The sequence below is a fragment of the Cololabis saira genome, chromosome 2 (genome assembly GCF_033807715.1).
Source record: "Cololabis saira isolate AMF1-May2022 chromosome 2, fColSai1.1, whole genome shotgun sequence".
In the NCBI taxonomy this organism is placed as follows: Eukaryota; Metazoa; Chordata; class Actinopteri; order Beloniformes; family Belonidae; genus Cololabis; species Cololabis saira.
In genome coordinates, this window is record NC_084588.1 from 26,860,473 (window position 1) to 26,882,101 (window position 21,629).

The window sequence follows — 21,629 nt, forward strand, 5'->3', positions numbered from 1 at the left end:
CTTATGCTTGTCCTTAGATTTCTTTGTCTCTTGTCAGTTTTGACTTGGTGTGTGTGTGTTCAGCAGTTTACTTGGTTAGAGATGAAGATCATTTTAAGGATCGTAGTCAGGCCTGAAAGGAGTCAGCTATATGTTAAGTTTCCTGTTTTATGTTTCACATTAGTTCTGTTTGCATTGTATCAGTTGAGTAAATGGCGACCTGCGATGGCAATTTTATGCTGATTTGTTTCTTGAACCATTAGTTGGGTGGCTAAGAAGCTGCACTTCCTAGTTTATAGCTGTACAACACTTAAATTTCACATTTCCTTTGGCTGTGACAACATTGATCCTGTGCCGGGTTTATTCATGAAATATCGTCTCACAGAATGATATGGACTCTGGGAAGTGTGTGCACTGCATGCCACAATAAGTGGCTGCATTTCAACCTGAAAATGCAAACAACCCTACCTCCCTCATCTGTTGTTGATTGTTTGACTTCTGCTTTGTCTGTTGTGCTCATCTTAGTCAGTTTTCTCTGTTGTCATGTCAAGTAAAACCCCACAGTCCCAACTTCACCTCCCTCGCACCCAAAGAAACAAAGACAAGGTCTGGAAATGAGGCCAGACATGTGTTGTTTACCTTCTTCTGCTGTCATCTCCCCATTCCTCTCTCTCCCCACCATCCACGTCCCCAGTTAACACTTCCTTGTACAGGTAACACTAATTAGCTTGCAAGTGGATTGGGTAATCCTCTGTCTGCTGTCTTGTTTGGGTATTGTTTTGTTTGTTTGTCGGGGAATGTTTGGCAAAAATCGAGCAGGCTGTGTTTGATTCCTCTCAGGTGATTATTAAGAATATCTTCAAGAGGTCTGTGGTTCTATTGATGTTTCCTCCGCGGCACTTGTAGAAGGTGTGTATGTGTGGGTGTGCGTGCGTATGTGTGGGTGTGCGTGCGTGTGTGTGCATGTATGTTTAGGCATGAGCTTGTTTCTGTCTGAGTCTGTGGCTTCCCGTCTTCTCTTTAAGTAGGTTAAAATGGATCAATAGTAACCGCAGGAAGTGCTATCAGAGGAGTGTAGTAGTGGAGTCGCACTACCTGCCTCTCGTACATCCACCTACTTTCTTTTATTTCTCCTCGCTCTCCATTTATGTCAAAAACAACAACATAATACATTTAATTGACAGATATACTACTTAATTTCCACATATCTGGTGCTCCTAACTGGATTTTTTTTGTTGTGTATTTTATTGCTTTAATTAGCAGCGGTGTGGCATACTGATGGCCGTATTGCCCTTGCTAAGACATAAACATTTTTAGTAAATCCATGCTGGCCTCATCCGTCATCATTCTGCTGCCAGTTTCATCTTTTTTATTGTTTTATTACCCTCATTTCACTTTTTAGTTACCTTTTTTGTCTTTTCAGAGATATAGAGAAACGATGCAGTGTTGAAATATTCTTTCATTAACTTTTTTACACAGCGGCTTATAGAAGATTCTGTTTTGAATCCCTCCACACCACATAGACATTTTCCCATCCAGAGTGTGCCATTTAGCCATAGCCATAATTTGCCCGGACTCTTCAAAGTGCCACTTGATTTTGTTAAATCACAGAGCACAGGATTTTATAAGGCTTTAAAAAATTCTCAAGCTGCTGATGTGTAAAAATAAAGACGATGAGGGCAAAGAGAGAAGAAAGTTCCCGGAGTCCAAGTGTAAATATATTTTAGACAGATTTGCTCGACTCAGCAAATATGTATATATGGACATAAATTTGTATATATTTTTTTTAGATACACCAACCTGCTAAAAATCAGTTGCTGATTTACAATTTGATGGATATCTTATTAATTTCAGAAGGTGCCTTTTTTTTCATATATATATATATATATATATAAAAACAGTCGTCCATCCTGATTATCGGCAAGAACCACCCAAAGTAAATTTGGACTTCTGTTGCAGTCTTCCCTTCCAACAGCTATGTATGATTTACTGCACTACGTCCCACATCAACAATGGTAAAGCTTGTGCACAGAGTGAAAATCATAGCGAAGAAAAGTTAGAGGCTCAGAAAAGTAATAACAGAAGAGAAAAAGGACCCAGAAACAGACCAACAAGGGGGGCATCTTACAGCTGTTCCTCCTAAAGTTCCTGTGTGTCATTTTAAATTTTCTGTTTATATGCATTCAAATGTGTTGTGGTTTTTATGGTTTTGTGGTTCGGGTTCAAGCCCAAATGGGGGGGGCGGGTTCAAGCATTCCATTTTTGGGACAAAAAGCCCACAATTAATAATCAAGAAACCATTTGTACTTACCTAACAGCCAGTTTTCACATGGGTTAACTGTCCACACCTGAGACATCTGTAAACAGCTTTAAATTCGTAAAAGGGAGGTGTATCTAACGACGTTTGGGACGTCACTTCATCCTCCTAGTGTCATTATGTTACATTTTTCTACAGTCAAGGAGAAAATGTGGAGAAAAGTAGTTTTTTACAGAATAGTGTCAAGATGATGTGTCTTTTTTAATCTCTTTTTGAACAGTGCAGTAGAGGTTCACTAGGTAGTGAACTGTATTGTGCAGAGGTTCGTAAATAAGTTTGAAGAAATCATTAAATAAGCCCATGAACTGTAACCTCATTTAAAGTTCTGAAAGTGAAACATCTATAACTACATGTGCAACAGGGTTAAGGTTGTAACAGCCAAATATTGCTGTGTCCACACCTTTCAGACTCCTACTTACCATTGCCCCTCATTAATATACAGTGACAGTAGTGTCAGTAGCCCAAACATTTTGCATTGGTCCCCTGGTCTGCGTGGGCAGATGTTTTTATTTATGGTGCGATACAGACTTTTTCCTCTGGACTGAAAAAATTAAGGTAGACCACTCAGTCTGCTCCTATTTACAATCAGAGCAGAGGACAGAGCACAGAGGCTGAAAGATTCATCTTTTCTGCTAGTTTCTTTACCCATTTGACCACCTCTTTCACTCCATTAGACAACACAATTTCATTTCATTCCCAGTTTTTTCATTAAATGATGAACAACAACTTTGGATGGAGACTGTATCTTGCTTCAAAGTGTCAAAATGCACAGTGCCTTTTATTTAACAAGCCAATAATCCAATCTTGTTGTTTTTTAGTGAAAGCACCATTTTTTTATGACTTATATACAGTATATTTATATGGATCATGCTAGAAAGCAGCTAGTTTGCATAATGTGTTCTTCTCACTCAGTTAAAAGGTTGTAATGAAAATATGATAACATAGCCATCATACCCTTTAGGTCGTTATTGACCTTCGTCTGGTGTGTGTGCAGCTGTATGGGGTTTAACTGTCATTAAAACTCTACCAGATTCAGTTTATCTGACCTCATTACTCAAACATGTAGGTGACCCTGGTGGTCTATTGAGGAGCAGTCAAGTTACTTTCGTGGTTACTTGGTTCTCATATTGATCTATCCAACTCTAGTACCCCAATCAGTGCTTGAATTGATTAGATCAATATGAAGTGAGGTTCTTCTTAAACAGGACCTGACCTACTCTTTATTTGGAGAGCAGTAGTCTGTGAAATGGCATAGTAGCCTCAAGGCAAGCAAACACATACCCACCTACACATGTGCATAGAGAAGCCCAATGAGACGTTTTTTGTGCACCTGCTGCTATAATTACTTAACTCAGAAGGTCACACAAAGATGGAGACTGCAGGCGGTGTCAGATCTTGTGGGACTATTCAATTTCTGCCTTTTTTTTGTTTGTTTTTTACACATTACTTATTAATACTTTAACATTTCAGAAATTCACAGTTTAAAGCATATAATTTTTTTAAATCAAGCTCTTATTGCATTTGATAACTTGTCAACTCAGAACACATTTCTGAGTCTATGCTTCATTCAAAAAGCCTGCCGAGCACCTGGTGTTAGTTAAGATTGAAAGATTAAATTGTATTGCTCAGTTGGTTACTTGGCTTTTTTTCCAGAAGCCCTGTGAAACAAATGCAAAGAAAGACTAATGTCCAAACAGGTCTATTATTTTGAAGTTTGCTTGATGTTGGCAGGAAAAAAGGAAAAAGAAAAAAAGTCTGCATCACGCTTTGCCCAGAAACCCCTATTACTGTCCGAACAACCTGGCTTCTCTTGACTGGGACGAATTGCTTTCAGTTTAGTGTTTTACAAGCTCAGCAAGTCATTTAGTGTCCAGTTATGCCCTGGAGATGGAGGCTAATGCCATCCTTGAGAAAAATACTCCACTCTCTGGTGCAACAGCTTGAATGGTGGTTGTCAGTGGATATATTGCTGACTTTTGCCCTTATAAGCATCACATTTTTGTGACAAAAAGCCAAAAAAGCCACATGTCTTTAAAATATCTTGTTTTTTCCCCTTTCTTTAAATGTTTGCAGGGGCTGTCGGATTGCCTCTTCCAGGCGTGGAAGTTCGAATTGTCATGAATAATGCAACCAACACCACAATTGTGGAGGGCACTCACAAAGAGATTCAGGTAAATAATATTACAATGAATTTTATATTGCAACACCTTTTTGTGTTAATGTGTCAAATGCCATTTTGAACGGATGGGTCTTTAAGTTTGGGTTTGAAATGAGGCTGGTCAGTGATTAACTCAGGGGGGCAGCATGTTCCACATATTGAGACCAGCTACTGCAAAGAACGCTCACCCCACTTTTTCACCCTCGTCCGTGGAACCTCTAACAAGTGTTGGCCTGCTGAACGCACAGTTCTGCTGGGTTGATAGAAATTGAAAATGTCACATAGATATGAAGGAGCAAGGTTGAGTATAGCAATAAAAACAAACAAGCTTAAAATTGATTCTTAATGGATTCAACAGTTTAATGTCATCTAGGCATCTGCTGATGGACTCCAGGCGTTTGATGAACTAGCCTTGATTGGCAGATAGATTTGCAGATCATTTGTATACTGATGAAAAGAAACAATTTGAGCAGAAATTATTGACACTTATGGTAGCATGAATAATGAGAATAGGACAGGGCCCAAAATGGATCCCTGTGGCACACCAGAAGTCAGAGGGGCTGAAGATGAGGAGGGGTCATTAATCAAAAAATGGAGACACTCCTTTTTATTAAATAGAATCTGAACCACTGCAGCAGAAGTCCCTGCAGGCCAGCCTGTAGATCCAAAGGTTTCAGGAGGACTGGGTGGTCAACAGTGTCAAATGCCATGAGGTCCATCATCACTAGCAGTTTCATTGGCATCCGGGGACAGGAGGATGTGATTCTGGTCCTTCAACAGAGCAGATTCAGTGCTATGACGGGTCATGACATTAAACAATCACATATTAAAGGAGCTGTATGTAAGAGCAATAATAAAACGAACCATAAAATGTCCCCAATGTGTCAACAGACATTTAAAAATAATGTTCATTTCAAATACTTATGTCACTGACAACAGCACTCAAGCCAGGATATTCCAGTTTAAAAAGAGGAGTTGCAGCCCTCAACTGATGTTTATGTTGTCATTTTTTGTTTTGGCCTAAAGCTCCACCCTCCACCTATCTCCCAATCACCAAGTCAGTATTGTTTCGGCATCAGGGTTGCCAGCTCGGCTCTAATTATCGCAGCCATGGCAGCCTACGTTCCTGCTGCATTCTGCAGCCTACCTGGCAACCTCTGGTCGGGGGGAGGAGGGGGAGGGTACACGCCGCTCAACAATATTTTGAAAGTGACTGCAGTACCAGTTTTGGCCATTTCTTACAGATGGCTCCTTTAAATTAAAAAGGAAAAAGGAATGGGAATTTGTTCGTCACAGAGCCTTGGTGACAATAGACGCAGGAACTAATTTTAATGGATAAAGATCTCCAGTAAAACCAGATTCAGGGGGAACACCCATCTCCCTTGATAGGGGACAGGACTGAGAGGAACAGACATGACTCTTGGCCAAGAAACACAACAAAACCGAGGCTGAAACTAGTGACAGCAGCAGTAATGGTGTTTATGTTGAGAGTAAAGAAAGTGGAGTGAAAACAGGTACTGAGTGCATCTTAAGAGGTCACCCAGCAGTCTGGACTTAATGCTGCGCAACTGAAGGAATGGCTTAGGATGACCCAAGCCAGGTGTAGCTGTAAGCTTTAATTAAAATAAAATTTAAAAAGGTTTTAACAATAAATAGTAACTATTAGTTGCCTACATACTCATACAACTGGAATGAGATCGAAATGATTTTGTTGAGCTGAATGTTTGAGGCTTTTTCAGAATTCATGGTTTCAACTACGGCGTTTGAGGTTTACACTGCAGATCAACACAGAGGCACACTGGGAGTGATACAAAGCAAAACAAAAAACAAAAGGTAGAGATTGACTTTTTAAATTATCCCAGGGCACAGCTTGAATCCACTCAAAAGTAGGTTGACAACAATGGCATCCCGCCCATGGCTTTGATTAGCAAAGTCCTCCCGGAGCGCTCTTTGGACCGATTGTTGTTTTGTTTTTTTTTTCTCCTTTTTTTTTGTTTTTTTCATTTCATGTCATGATGTCAAACAAATCCTTAAGCTTGTTTATAATTTAATTAAGGCTATGCTGACTAACCTTAATGGTCTTCTAAGGGTTTTTATTTATTTTTATATTTTTCTGGTCTTCTTTGTTTTGAATATGTCACAGGTACGTCCAGGTCTTGAGGGTAAAGAGGGGGAGCTTCTGGTTCGAGGTTCATCGGTTTTTAAAGAGTACTGGAACAAACCTCAGGAGACCAAAGAGGCTTTCACTGATGATGGCTGGTTCAAAACAGGTAAAAATCCACCCTTTTCTCCTTTCACATACTTTCTGGAAAAGAAGCAAATTCAGCTAATACTTGCAGCTATGTGATCGGTAGTGATTTACTGGAGGAAAAAAGAGCAGGGACATTTTTTACCTGTGTTTCAGGCCACACTTTCACGTCATGAATTCAAACACTTAGATACTAGGAATGCCGTCCAGGTAGGACACAAACACACTTACACACAATTTGAGTAAGTATGAACTGTGTCTATGTGAGTACGTTCATTTTGGAGAAGTACGAGAGTGTGATAAATGGACTTTGTGTGTTTTGGGTGCTGCAGGACATTTTTCCTCAAAAGTGGTTGTGACTGCTCTGGGTCTTGATGAACCAAGTATTGCTCTCTTCTTCTCCTTTCCTCTTTCTGTTTTCTTGCGTGCGTGCGTGCGTGCGTGCGTGCGTGCGTGCGTGCGTGCGTGCGCGCGTGCGCGCGCGCGTGCGTGCGTGCGCGCGCGCGTGCGTGCGTGTGTGTGTGGTTGCACAGAGGGGAACTGTCATCAGAGGTTTTTACTCCCTGCAGGCCGTCACCCCCCCTCCCAAAAAAAAAAAAAGAAGCAGCGTAGCCAGCATTAAGTTGGCATGGGGGGCCTGAGATGTGCAGACACAAGTAAAGCTCTGAATGGTGATGTGGATGACAGGGAATAGGAGCCAGAGGCAACAAGAGTGCGGAAGTATTGAGCTTGGAGATGTGGTGCTACAGGAGATGGAAAGAGTCAGCTACAAAGGCCGGGTAGAGGTTAGGTAGGGACGGAAGGGGAGGTGTGACACGGAGGTGGCAGAAAGGAAGGACCGAGTGATGGAAAGCAAAGCAGAGCGAGGTAGTGGGAGAGCAGGTCAGAGTATGTTTAATTGGCTTTGCAGGCTGGAAGGACAGAGATCCACAGCCCAGCATGTTGCTGTCACACTCCATTACAGCCACTGGCCACATAATGAGAGCCTGTGCAATCAGCTCTCCACAGACTGGTCCCTCAAGCCACTCACACACACACACTCCACTTCTCTAGAGAAGCTATCAAACATGTTCCTCACCCACCTAGCTCCCGGAGCTACCGCAGCTCCCAGATGCCAGCTTGAGTACAGATACAGAGTTGTGAGGTAAGAAAAGATTTATGGATATTCAAGATTCCAGAAGTGACATGTTTGTTTTTACTCTGAGTGGTTTTTCAAATATAATCAACTGAGGTAGACTTTTATTTATTTTGATGACACCCTCTACTGAGGTATGAACAAGCTTACATCACTCCAAACCTATATGGGATTGCTGTACAAGTCTTGGCCAGCACTAATGTACATATAGAAATTAAAAAAAAAATAAGATGAAGTCCTTTCTGCTATGTAAAACCTATTTATTTAACTTTCCAGGTGGACTATAAAGGTGATATCTGTTCTAATGTGTTGACCAGAGGTTGTAAAGGTCATAAGATCTTTGGGCTTACAGCGGGCAGAATCAGAAAGCTTGATTTTTGTACAAATTGCTGATATAATTAGTTGCCTAAAGTTAGTTGTTGAACATTTTCAGAATTCATTCAGTGTTTTCACTGATCATATAAATAATTGTTACGGAGCAATCACATCCCCGCTACCACCACAACGACCACAACCCTTCACAATGTGGCGACATCGTTTCCCTACATCAGTGTTCGCTGTCCCACATGTTTTAGATGTTGCACCAACACACCTGATTCAAATGAATCGGTCACCGTAAGCTTGTCAGGTCTGCACAAGTCTGTTAATGACCTGTCAGGGTGGACTTTGCCTCTCGCCCAAGAACAGCCAGGCTCTAGTCCCCCAAGGGTGTTCAGGATGAAAAGGGTAAAGGAAATGACTGGATGAAACTCCATGATCATCAGTACATACTGAATGTATGTGGGTAAAAAAATGTAGGATTTAGGTGGCTGGCTTTGTCAGCTTTAAACTGAGAGACTACGGTACACTAATTGCATCCTTGTTTTGAAGCACCATGCTCATTTCACATCTTATTGATGTAAATTTAGTTTTTCCTCTTTCTCTGTCAGCAAGAATACCAGTAACTGTATTTAGAAAAGTCTAATACTCTACATTTGTCATTTATTCTTTTCTCATATGTCAATATTAGACATATTTACAACATACATATTCTTGATACATTGCTATCAAACTGCCTTTGCACACAATTGGTTAGCGCTAGAGAAACTAACTAGGTGACGTTTTCAGAGTGGCGGTAACCAGTCAACGGGAGAGTGGGTTTTGTAGAAGAGTGAATTAAACTTTTCACGTTGTCAAAATCGTGTCGCTTTTTGATAAAACAGCAAATACATCCACCTTGCAAAGGAATGATTTGAGTGCCGTCTTCTGCATGAATCAGTGAAAAGTTTTAATCATTAACTGCAGATGCCTAAGCCAATTCAAACAGCTGTTTCCTCAACTGCAGCCATGCAGTGTTTACATCCAGATTATGATACCGCTCTTTTGTAATCATGTTAAACCCGTGTGGGGACTTTCTTGACAAGAATAGACTGATGTGACTGGCTCTCCATGTATTTTAATCAGCTCCAAGTAGATAGAAATACATGCCAAGCAAATTTAAATTTGCTAGCGCTACGTCTCAATTTCAAGGCTTTATCCATCTCTCTCTCTTTATATATATATATATATATATATATATATATATATATATATATATATATATATATATATATATATATACAGTGGGGAGAACAAGTATTTGATACACTGCCGATTTTGCAGGTTTTCCCACTTGAAAAGCATGTAGAAGTCTGTAATTTTTATCATAGGTACTCTTCAACTGTGAGTGATGGAATCTAAAAAAAAAATCCAGAAAATCACATTGTATGATTTTTAAGTAATTAATTAGCATTTTATTGCACGACAAGTATTTGATACATCAGAAAAACAGAACTTAATATTTGGTACGGAAACCTTTGTTTGCAATTACAGAGATCAGACGTTTCCTGTAGTTCTTGACCAGGTTTGCACACACTGCAGCAGGGATTTTGGCCCACTCCTCCATACAGATCTTCTCCAGATCCTTCAGGTTTCGGGGCTGTCGCTGGGCAATACGGACTTTCAGCTCCCTCCAAAGATTTTCTATTGGGTTCAGGTCTGGAGACTGGCTAGGCCACTCCAGGACCTTGAAATGCTTCTTACGGAGCCACTCCTTAGTTGCCCTGGCTGTGTGTTTTGGGTCGTTGTCATGCTGGAAGACCCAGCCACGACCCATCTTCAATGCTCTTACTGAGGGAAGGAGGTTGTTGGCCAAGATCTCGCGATACATGGCCCCATCCATCCTCCCCTCAATACGGTGCAGTCGTCCTGTCCCCTTTGCAGAAAAGCATCCCCAAAGAATGATGTTTCCACCTCCATGCTTCACGGTTGGGATGGTGTTCTTGGGGTTGTACTCATCCTTCTTCTTCCTCCAAACACGGCGAATGGAGTTTAGACCAAAAAGCTCTATTTTAGTCTCATCAGACCACATGACCTTCTCCTATTCCTCCTCTGGATCATCCAGATGGTCATTGGCAAACTTCAGACGGGCCTTGACATGCACTGGCTTGAGCAGGGGGACCTTGCGTGCGCTGCAGGATTTTAATCCATGACGGCGTAGTGTGTTACTAATGGTTTTCTTTGAGACTGTGGTCCCAGCTCTCTTCAGGTCATTGACCAGGTCCTGCCGTGTAGTTCTGGGCTGATCCCTCACCTTCCTCATGATCATTGATGCCCCACGAGGTGAGATTTTGCATGGAGCCCCAGACCGAGGGAGATTGACCGTCATCTTGAACTTCTTCCATTTTCTAATAATTGCGCGAACAGTTGTTGCCTTCTCACCAAGCTGCTTGCCTATTGTCCTGTAGCCCATCCCAGCCTTGTGCAGGTCTACAATTTTATCTCTGATTTCCTTACACAGCTCTCTGGTCTTGGCCATTGTGGAGAGGTTGGAGTTTGTTTGATTGAGTGTGTGGACAGGTGTCTTTTATACAGGTAACGAGTTCAAACCGGTGATCAAATACTTGTGTCATCCAATAAAATGCAAATTAATTACTTAAAAATCATACAATGTGATTTTCTGGATTTTTTTTTAGATTCCATCACTCACAGTTGAAGAGTACCTATGATAAAAATTACAGACTTCTATATGCTTTGCAAGTGGGAAAACCCGCAAAATCGGCAGTGTATCAAATACTTGTTCTCCCCACTGTGTGTGTGTATATATATATATATATATATATATATATATATATATATATATATATATATATATATATATATATATATATATATATATGTGTATATGTATATGTTAGTAACATTATCTTTTACTACGGTACATGATATCTTGTGTTTATAAAAAAGAGGAAGAGAGCATGCATTTTCATTGAGGAGATGTATTTCTTCAGTCAGTAATATAAAAACTCTGCTAGATACCCTTTTTCTTCCACATACAAGCCTGCCATTTCCACATAAACTATCTTGGTGTAGCTATCTAAGAGGAGAGAAGTATTAGAAGGACTCTGAAGTGTCCTCTTTGCTCCCTAACTCTCCTCTCAGTCTTACCCTCACAGCTGCTCCCTGTTTCACGCTGCACCCTTCTTTTTAACACCTAGTCTTATTGCCAGACTGTCTCCTTGACTTGCCAACTCTTGCTTGATCTCTTTTCAACTCCATATAGAGCTGTATGTATCACGCTTCCCTACATCCTCCAGGATTTGACCGTCAGGTCAGTAAGAAAGTATGAGTTCTGCCTTTTAGGTATCTGACTTTTTGACACTCAGTTAATGATTTCTTTGACAATATATCTGTCCTTCTCCTCTCTTTGTTCTTCATCCTTTCTTTCCTATCTCCCTTGTCCTGCTGTACCTAGCTGGCCTTCGGCAGGAGGGTCCCCCCCTTATGATCCAAGGTTTCTTCCCTCCTAAAGGGAGTTTTTCCTCGCTGTTGTTTGGCTTAAGGTGGAGTGGGATGGGAGTTTTTACCTGCCATTGTTTATGTAATAGTTGCTCAGAGGTCATGTTCTGGGTCTCTGGAAAGCACCTCGAGACAACTTGTAATTTAATAGATGATACATAAATAAAATTGAATTGAATATGTTTTCATCCACTACTGATATGTTAACATTACATTGCAGTCTTGCAAGAAAAAGCGTAACTGATATGTTTGTCCACGTTACCAAAATGCAGCAGCTTAAGAGTTTTTGAGAATATTTATGAGAACATTTCTGTAGGATGTCGATTCATTTTGGACTATTAACATGAGATTGCCTTTTTTCCTTTTTTTCATCTCATTTTATAAAATGTTTCAGTTAGATAGCATGGCAGCACCTGAGTCCAACTGGACTCAGCAGTCTGAGCAGCACTTATCCAGCTGGACCCTCCTATGGGATTTCTTGCTTGTGTTGTTCTCTCAGATGTAAGTCACTTTGGATAAAAGCATCTGCTAAATGACAGTAGTAGTAGTAGTAGTAGTATACTTCTCCATGAATCACAATTGTGTTTTATACAAATTGATTGAAATCGCTTTATTTCTGCAGAGATATGACACCTACATGAGATAAACGTATAAATACTCAGTGAGTTACGTTAGCAGATGTTTCATTTCTTATTTTTATGACACTGAGGGTGGATGTAAATAACTTTCAAAATGTTCTGTCGATGAGAATATGTTGCTGACATAAAGAGGAAGGTGAAATCTGATAAGAAAAGGTGAAGGCTACAGCTAATAGGACCAGGACCAAGAAATGGCCTAAGAAGAATTCAAGTTTTCCATGTGCGGAAGGAAGATGAGTGCATGGGTCAATAATTTCTCAGCTGGTAAGAGGTGTCTTTTGGAGAGTCAGCAGGTGCTGTGTAGCATGATTGGCAGTTGAATAGCAAAGCTGTCACCCGAGTGCTCTCCTTCCACTCATCTTCACAAACATCTCTGAGCCAATTGATCGCTCCTCACTTTTTTAAGACTCCTTCTGTGTTCTGCAGTGGAGTGTGTCTACAACTAAAAGCAGTGTTCAGTCAGAGTCGATGAGCTCGTGAAAGATTTTGTGCTGGGTATGGTGTATACATGTAAATACACCTAGCCAGGAAGAGAAACTATAGAAGTGATGCATCAAATTTGGGTTTATTACATGCCTGTACATCAAGAGAGGCCAGTACGCCTCCCAGGTAGAAATGCAATCTTGGAAAGATCCCTTAATTTCTTTAATTTGTGAATGCATGAATAAGGAAGGATTTATGAGAAGAAAAAGAACTTTAGGCTTTAGCAATTTCCAAATTTAGCATTTTGGTAAAGCATAAGGAATATTGTTTGTGGAAGGCATTGTTGAGGACTTGAGCTCGGGGGCTGACTATTAGCCAGGCCTTATCTGAGGTCTCATTTAATTAAGTAGGAGAGGCTCAGGGGTAGAAATGTTAACAAGACTGTTAATCGTTGTCATTTTAACTCAGTTTCACACTCTTAATGGCTTACTCCCCAAAAAACTATTAATCTGACTCATCTAAATCCCTTATGAGCTATAGTTAAAAAATTGGGAAGATGGTGTATATTTCAGTTCAGGTTTTGTCATCTCCCCGATTTTTTTTTTTAATATTTTGAGCATTTTATATTGTTGCAGAGTTTTGTTGTGGACATTTTACTGTTAAATACATCCTTGAAAGGTTTCGTTTTGACACGGCATGAGTATTAAAACGCATTTGATGGAAGTTGTGTGTGTGAGCAATCGTGCGTCTGTTTCTGCCTGCGTGTCACAGAGAGGCGACACCCCAGCTATAAAGGTGAGCTTCATGTCTGCAAGGTTTGTTTCTCCAAACACACAGCAGTGGAGCTCATGTCCTGCAGAGCCATCACTAGTCATTTGTGAGTTGCACTTTAGCTCCCAGCTGCTCTTTGCTCTTCATCCTTCTCTTTTCTCCCAATGTCATATTTTACCCGAAGTCACACTCTGTCCTCCTAACTCCATTATCAGAATTCTTAGCTGGATTTGTTCAACATCTACTCCTCCCTCCACGTACTTTTGCTTAAATCAGCTCTTCCTGTAACATTTACCGCTGAGATGTCACCACATGGTGGCCCTTGTTTTATTAACACCGCTTGCAGGTCAGTCTAATTAAAAATGCCTCTTAATGTGAGCCAATGAACTACAGGGAACCAGTGAGTTCCCAAATTTCCTGCTGAAAACATTAAACAAATGGAACTACTTTTCCTTCTTTGTTTATATTCATCTGACATTTATTCATCTGTTCTGATCGAGAGTGATTAGGCAATTATAAAGTGATTAAGCACTAATACTCACTTTTTTCTCAATACTATAAAACATTTTTTCCTCATAGATCAATGTTATTGTTACATACTGTAACTAAAGAAGAAAAAAAGAAGGAGGAACACTAATCGAAGTTTTGAAATGTGGCTTCTCTGCGTTCAGGCGTCATAATCACCGCCTGCTTTCTGGAGTCGATTTGTCTCCTGATTGAGATCAGGTTTATGTGACTGAGTGCAGAGTTAGTGCATGTAAACAGCAGTTAAAGAGTTTCCTTGATGAACATGACAGATCTGAGACAGACATCAATCCTCAAGTTCTGTCTGTTATCTGCTGCCTAAAAGGCAACCGAGCAGTGGGTATAATCAGAAAGATTAACATAAAGCAATTCAAGCTCCTTTAATTGCATTATATTAAACAAATTAGATCACTCATCCAAGTGCAAAGTGCCTTCTTGTACGATATTAATTGCTAAAAAAGGAGCTGTGACAAAAGTTAAGGATGATAAATAATATCAGTCGCGAGATTTCACTGCTTGGCTGTCTGTTATTTATCCTCATTAACACTTTCATCTAGGCATCGGAGCTTTAATGTTGAACATTAATATTCATATATGCTAAGTGTTTACAGTCACTCTGAGAAGAGGCATGACTCACATTAGACCTCTCTCATCTTTGCTCAGATAAGGCTGTCGTTTCCACCGTGATGGAGAGCGCTCAGATTTAAGCTTCAGCGTGAGAGAAGGAGCTGAATGTGATGAAAAACTGTGACTCCACTTGTCCCTTCATGCAGTGGAGTAGCGTCTCCTCATCGAGCTCTCGATCAGCTCTCCAGCGATGCTTGTGTAGAGGCATGCACAAACTCTTTAGGTTTGACAAACAGCACCTCTAAGACTTTATGCACTGGGTTTTAAAAGGCTTTTATTGCCATGCCAGAGTGAAGTCGAAGGTGGAACACAGTAATACCGTTTTTTTTTTTTAAACATTTACCCCAGGTATCATTTTCAGAGCAGCCTACCTATACTGAGCAACAATGGTCAAAAGAGAAGACGGCAGCAGGTTGAATAGAAGCTTGCTGTTGGTCCAGTTATGTGTGTTTGCATTTTTATTTAAGGCTAATGTACAGATCAGTTATTATCATGGCTAATATTTTGAAATGGCGGGTTTTCAGTTGGGTTGTCATACATTACTAAGTCGATGAACTCTGAACCAATCATTGTTATGTACCCAATGCTTTCTCTTCTTCTGTGAGATCAAATAATCTGAGCTAGTTTTACAAAACTTTCCTGTTGTACAGAAACATAAAAAGGGGGAAAACCGTCTCCAGTAGTGAAAAAGATGGGTGTCCTAGATGGGTAGCTTGTATCCTGTTCAACTATTTCTCCAATGGTTACCGGCCAAGAAGTTCAGGAAGCACCAAGTTTACATTTGCATTTATTTTTAACTATCTATGAATTTTAACAAAGTTTATAAAGTAGAAAGTAACAGAGGGTCATGGCCTGTACAATCTGTTTATCCTACAGCCTTCAGCAGTGACTGTATAATCACACAACACATATGATTGACTTAACCTTGCAGTCGTGACTTGTTTGCTTGGCTTTATTCATTGTTGAATGTTTAAAATGTTTTAAGCTAGCACTCTTACGTGCTGAAAGGCAGAATGACCTTTAATGTGACCATAGTGCAGGTTCATTTTATAAGTAAAAACATGTACTTTTACTGAAAGCTTAATATCAGCCACATCTCCAGGATCAATAGGATGTGCACACACAACAAGTACAAGGTTCTTGGATAAAAGCTGCACTCACATGACATTAGATTGCAAGCACTTCTTCCATTGTGTTTCTGCAGCAACACACATCTGTTTGGGTGAATTGAGGATCCTGGCAACGAATAAATGACTTCTGTCACCTCCACACAAACTGCTTTTGTGAACTTCTTGTTGCTTCTCTCCTTTCTGGGCACTTCTGACGGTGACGCTGACGGCAGCGGGCTGAAATGTTTTTGTTACGCTGGCCTTTGTCAGATGTCACACTTTGCCCTTTTCTTTCACACATTTTTTGTGTAAGAAAAGCAACACGTCCAGACTCTGTGTGCCTTTGTGTTATTCTGTATTTGTGTGGTGTCAGGCAACCGCACAATACCGTTTTATTTCCTTGGCACTCATGGTTTTAACAACAGCAATTAATGATTTATGAGAAGCACTGAAATTGCTGCACATCTTCTTTGGAATCTTGTCAAATTTGTAACTCAGTACCTCACTCGCTGCAATCTTGGTACCAAGTGAACCCCCCACTCTTCTTCACCATCAGCTCTGATTGTCTGTTGAGCGGGTACGCAGCGACAGACGCAAACAGTTCTTTTGATGGGAAAAGAGCCGACAGCCTGGCGCATCCAGGGGGATCGTAGCTGTATTAAACCCCAAGCAGAGTACTTTGCATCTGATCTCGCAACTGAATATTTAAAGACCTCATATTGTGATTTTCCAATTTTTAAAAGTGATTTGTTGCATCATATATTAATTTTATATCTTCTATAGTTACATATAAAAGTCATACATAACTGATCAATAAACAGTTAAGTAGTTATAAGAAAAAGTGTCCTTATACACCAAAGAGGGCCCACCAGAAAAACTGAATTAACTAATAATCAATGAGGTTCATAGCACTCAGAAAAAATCTTTTGTTGGTTTGGGGTTTTTTTTTATCCTTTTTTTTTTAAACTTTATTGTCTTGAAATCAAGAAAATCGTGAGCTTACTCAATGAATCCAAGCACAGAACAAACGTGCACCTGGACACCATATGAAAATCCTCCTATGAAATCACTGCATGGGCAGAGATGGCCCACCCACTGAAGAACAAAAGAGTCTGTGCATGCCAATTAGTTGTGAAAGAAGTGGAGGTGGTTGTTTTTGTTTGGCTGTTTTTGCTACAAGGGTAATTTAATTACATTTTCTGCAGTTCCAGAGTAGACATTTATATTTTTAATAAAAAATTACAGTAGTCCAGTAAAAAGTTTGAAAGAATTAAGTTACACATACAGAATATGCATTGACCCCTCTGCTTTAATCAGTGTGGGATGCTGTGGTATCATCACTTGCCTTAATATCTTTACAGCAAACATTCTCAAACTTGTTGAAGGTCAAATTTATTTATACATTTAAACACCAAAGTGATTTACCGGCAAAATGAAAAGATGTCAAATTCCAGTTTGATTTGAAGGCCAAAGAGTAAAGATCAGATTTGAGGAAAGATCTGAGGAAAGATCTGAATTTAGCCGTTCCATTTAAAAGTTTTAGCAGTTCCAACTTGTAACAAAGAATGGGACCAGCCACTGAAAAAGCATTTTTATCTCTGTTTTTAAGTCTAGATCTGGGAACATCTGGCCTGAGGATGCCAGTCCTCTTACAGGAGAATATAAATTTGTAAGCCCAAACAAGTAAATTGGTGCCAGTCCATTTAAAACCTTAAAAACAGTCAGTAAATTCTTAGAATCTATCTTAAAGTGGACGGGAAGCTAGTGGAGTGATGCCAAACCCTGAATGATGCACTTAAATTTCCGATCCCACTAAAGGAGCGGGGCAGCAGTATTTTACACCAACTGAAGTAGATGAAGAGACGGCCGATCAAAACCGACCAAAAAGAAATACAATAATCCATTCAGTGTTGTTGCATTTCTTTAAGTGTGGATGTATTGTAAAGGAAGCAAAATCAGTTATGATTCAAAGATCATTCAGACCATGCATTGAAATGAGTCCAAGAAAATTAGGGTAGACCACAAGTGGCCAAAGTCAATGTAAGATCTGAACACAATCCAGGACAGATTTGAAGGTGGTGTGGGCCACTTGGGTCCGCACTCCTAGCATGAACTTTAAAAAACAATGGATGAACCATTCTGAAGAGGGGTTTCGAAGCCTCTTTTTCTTCGCCCTGAGCTCAGCTATTTTGCCCGGGAAGCCCGGACGGTGACCCGCCCACAGTATGTCCATCACAGTTAGCTGTGGCTACCAGCTCTTTTAGCAGATCCCTGCCGAAATAGCAGCAGAGCTGTTTGCAGTTGCAGTTTACATCAAACTAGTACTTCTACAGGATAAACAGACTTAGAAATAGTAAATTATAGGAGCTTTAACATTTTTGTTCAGTGTTGTAACCATACATGTGGACGTCAGTATGTGTTTGTGGTGTAAACGGTTGTTCAGAAATGTTGCATGATCCCCCCCAGTTACCAAAGCGATCGTGTGGTCATTTTATGCTGCATGATGAATTTTTGCATTAAAACTTTTACCTCAACTGGCTGACTCCCTGTCAAAGAAGAGTTCTCATATTTCTTCTGTGTCCTTCAGTTTTCCTTGATTTACCACGAAGCATTTCAAGAATGCTGCCAACAACTTTGATTTTTCATAAAATAAAAAAGGAGGACTGAAGGTTGTTTTTTTGTTTTTTTTTGTTCAAATACATCAATCGCTTTTTCTGCTGATGACACACTTCTTTTTCCTGCTAATAAAATTATAAACAAGATCTTAAAAATAACTTAGTATTGATTTGCTGTCTCTTCAGTTAAACTGTAACCTAGGCGTTGTTCTGCAGAGGCAAGTTTTCTCTGCCCTGCATCCTCAGTTGAATTCTTGATCTGTTTTTATTTCTTTATTTTTTCCACACTATGTGCCTTCACTTTCTTTAATGCCTCAGAATGAGATGAAAGCCCAGTGCAATTAGGCTTCTTATCGTTTTAATTAAGAAACCCATTCGGCCATATCTGCCTCAGACGCCATAACACATAATGGCAGAGAGTCTCTGATGCCTGAAGTAGTGATTGTGTGTCTGTTATGTGTGAGCACATACAGTATATGTGTGAGCGCGAGAACAAACGTGTGCGTGCGCGTCCCAGTAACACAGTTCTCAACAATCTTTCTCCTGCCCTTCTTTCCTCTTTTATCAGTCTGCGCGCTTCGTTCTCTATTCCCACTTGTGCGTCTCTCCAAACATACAGTTCTATCCCTCGTTATTTCCTTCCTCCTCAAAGAGACAAGGTCAAAGAGTCCTGTATAAGTACTTCAAACTCAAGTCAACTGTGTTGTTTAAGTGTTTCCTTTTTTTCCCAAGCCTTTTGTCAAAAGATGCTTCAATAATGCAGTTTCCTCCCTTTACACTCAAACATTTGCAGCCAGATGGAGGGATTTTATGTTTTCTTTTATCTGTTTCAGCATGTGCATACACACAAACAGCTTATCAATGTGCATGTAAATGGCTCTTTTCTATCTATCTGTTAGCATGACACGAGAGCTACATGGCTATAACCAAATTATTCCTACAGTTTTTGTTGGTTTTTTTTTTCTTCTGCCCCTCATGCTAATGTGGAGGTGACTGTAAATACCCTGATGGTAGTGTTAACACCCGAATGCATTCACTATTCCCCCCTCTGCTCTCTCCCTCTCTGCCATCCTCCCTCTCCTCCTCTGTTACACTGGCCTATCAGTGCGGAGCAGTGGTCTGTGAAGAAATTCCCAATATCTAAATTTACACACTGTATCAATCTTGTTTAATAGACTGGAAAGCTTATAGCCGCCGTGGCAAGCCGGCAGAGAGGGCAGCAGTGATAAATTGTCGGTGTGCAGGCGACAGCCGCCCGTGATGTATAATGAAATATTTATGATTTATCCCAGCTAATAAACTGAAATGAAGTGCATGATGTATGGGAACAGATGGGCCCTCTATTGATGCTGAGGTGGAGCAGCAAGAGGGGGAAGAGGAGACAGGAAGATGGGTGGAGCGAAGGAAACAGGAGATGTAATGAGACATATTTGAGAGGTACAGAGGAAAATTTGAAGGGTAAGGATGAGACTTTAAAAAAAAAAAAGCATTTTTTGTGTTTGGCTGACACTGAAGCGGAAAAAACTGAACATTGGGCTCATGGGTAAAATGGATGGAGGGATAAGGGGTTAGAGAAGAGGGAAAAAAATTAAATTAAATGATGAAATAGAGGACAAACGAATGATGGCACTAAAAACAGACCAGCATTAAAATACAATCGCTCTCCTGTATACGTCATTGTGTTGATTTGAGTCAAGGCAGGTGCCATCATTTTCTTTTATTAACTCCATAATTCATAGTTTGTGCAAATAGCTACCGCTTCAGTTTCCTGTAGAAGAGATTAGTGTCCTGCTGGGGAACTGCATCTCCTTAAAAATGAAAGAATAGTCCAACAACATGGAAAATATAGTTTTCAATTGTCTTGTTAAGTTTTAAATGGAAAGAAAATTACCAGTGATGGTGCTGATCAACATGGTCGATTAAAGCAGGATGGCCTAAATAAGGGAGGCTGCTTCGTGTGTGGCGATAGGTAACAGGTAACTCAAGCGTGTATTGTTGTATTTGTTGTGTCTTGGGATGTTGTAGGCTGGGTTATTTTTGGGAATTCATCCATGTTTTGTTTTGTGTTGGTTTTTTTTCTCAGTTTGCCTGATATTTTGAGACAGCGATAAAAAAATTTGAATTTTGCCCTTTTTTCGCAAGTTAAAGTAATTTCTTGAGGTCTTAAACTAACATCTAAAACACGGTTTCATCAAAACACCACAGAGATAAAATAACAGAGCATAACAATTTCATAGCAGCTGGCTTTTTTGGAGGGGAGTGAGCCAATCTACTTCACTCCAACCCCCTTTCTTTTTGTTTAGATCTTCCCAATCGCTTTGAGCTGTCATGTACCGGTATATTTAAAATTGGACATGAATTACACTAAAACGCCTTTGACCATATTACCATATGAGTACAGTTTTTATCCTGAGACAAACACTAAACTGAGTTTGCACGACCATACTGAAAACTTGAAAACACTTGACAGGAATTGATATTCTCATTTACTTGCATTTCTCTTGTCTAAAGTTCAGCCACGAACAATAGATAGATAAACTTCTTTTAGACACAATCTTGTTATGGTTGAACTGGCCTAAGATGTTAAGACCACTGACAGGAATGCCAAAGCAACATAAAAGCAATGTATGGTTATGTATCAATCAAAAGTCACGTTTTAATTCATTCACCAAATAAAGTGCTTAAGTGTTTCATCTGTTTCCATTCCTCTGTTTTTGTTTTTTCTTTTTCAATTGCTTTCATGTTGGTTATTTTTCATCAATGTTGCCTTTTTTTGAATTTATCTATTTATTTGTATTATTATATTACTGGTCAAACCACCGCAAGTGATTAACTATTTAATATGAACTGAAAAATTGTAATTTCCAAGTTTGACCTGGGAACACGAATAATGTATATCAGAAAGTTCATATTCAGGATGTAAAACATTGAAGTGCTATTAGAACATTATTATCTAATTTCTTTATGAAGTAAACAATTTAACTGCTCATTAGCAAAGCTCGTCAATAGCAAAGCAAAAGGAGGAATTAAATAGTTCCTATTTCCAATATGCAGCAAATGCAGCATCCTTTGAAATTAAAACTAGGTGTAAATAAAGTTAAAAGGCCCAGATGAATCTACTGTCTAGATATTTTTAAACCTCTTTTTAAACCAGCTACAAACAAAGTGCCAGGGTTGGTCCAGAGTCGATAGTGAGTTGAGACACCTAAATACATGCTTTCAGTCACAGAAAAAGGGAATTTTAAGTGTAATATATCAATTTTAAAGC

General features: G+C 39.8%; 1 protein-coding gene across 2 annotated transcripts in view; it reads left to right on the forward strand.

Moving 5' to 3' along the window:
• The window catches only part of acsf3 (acyl-CoA synthetase family member 3), a 44,195-nt gene that overhangs the window by 14,317 nt on the left and 8,249 nt on the right, over window positions 1–21,629 (forward strand). For both annotated transcript variants that reach the window (XM_061742001.1, XM_061741992.1), the window contains exons 6-7: window positions 4,370–4,467; window positions 6,598–6,724. In XM_061742001.1, the coding sequence (XP_061597985.1) occupies window positions 4,370–4,467; window positions 6,598–6,724 (225 nt within the window). The remainder of the gene's footprint in view (window positions 1–4,369; window positions 4,468–6,597; window positions 6,725–21,629) is intronic.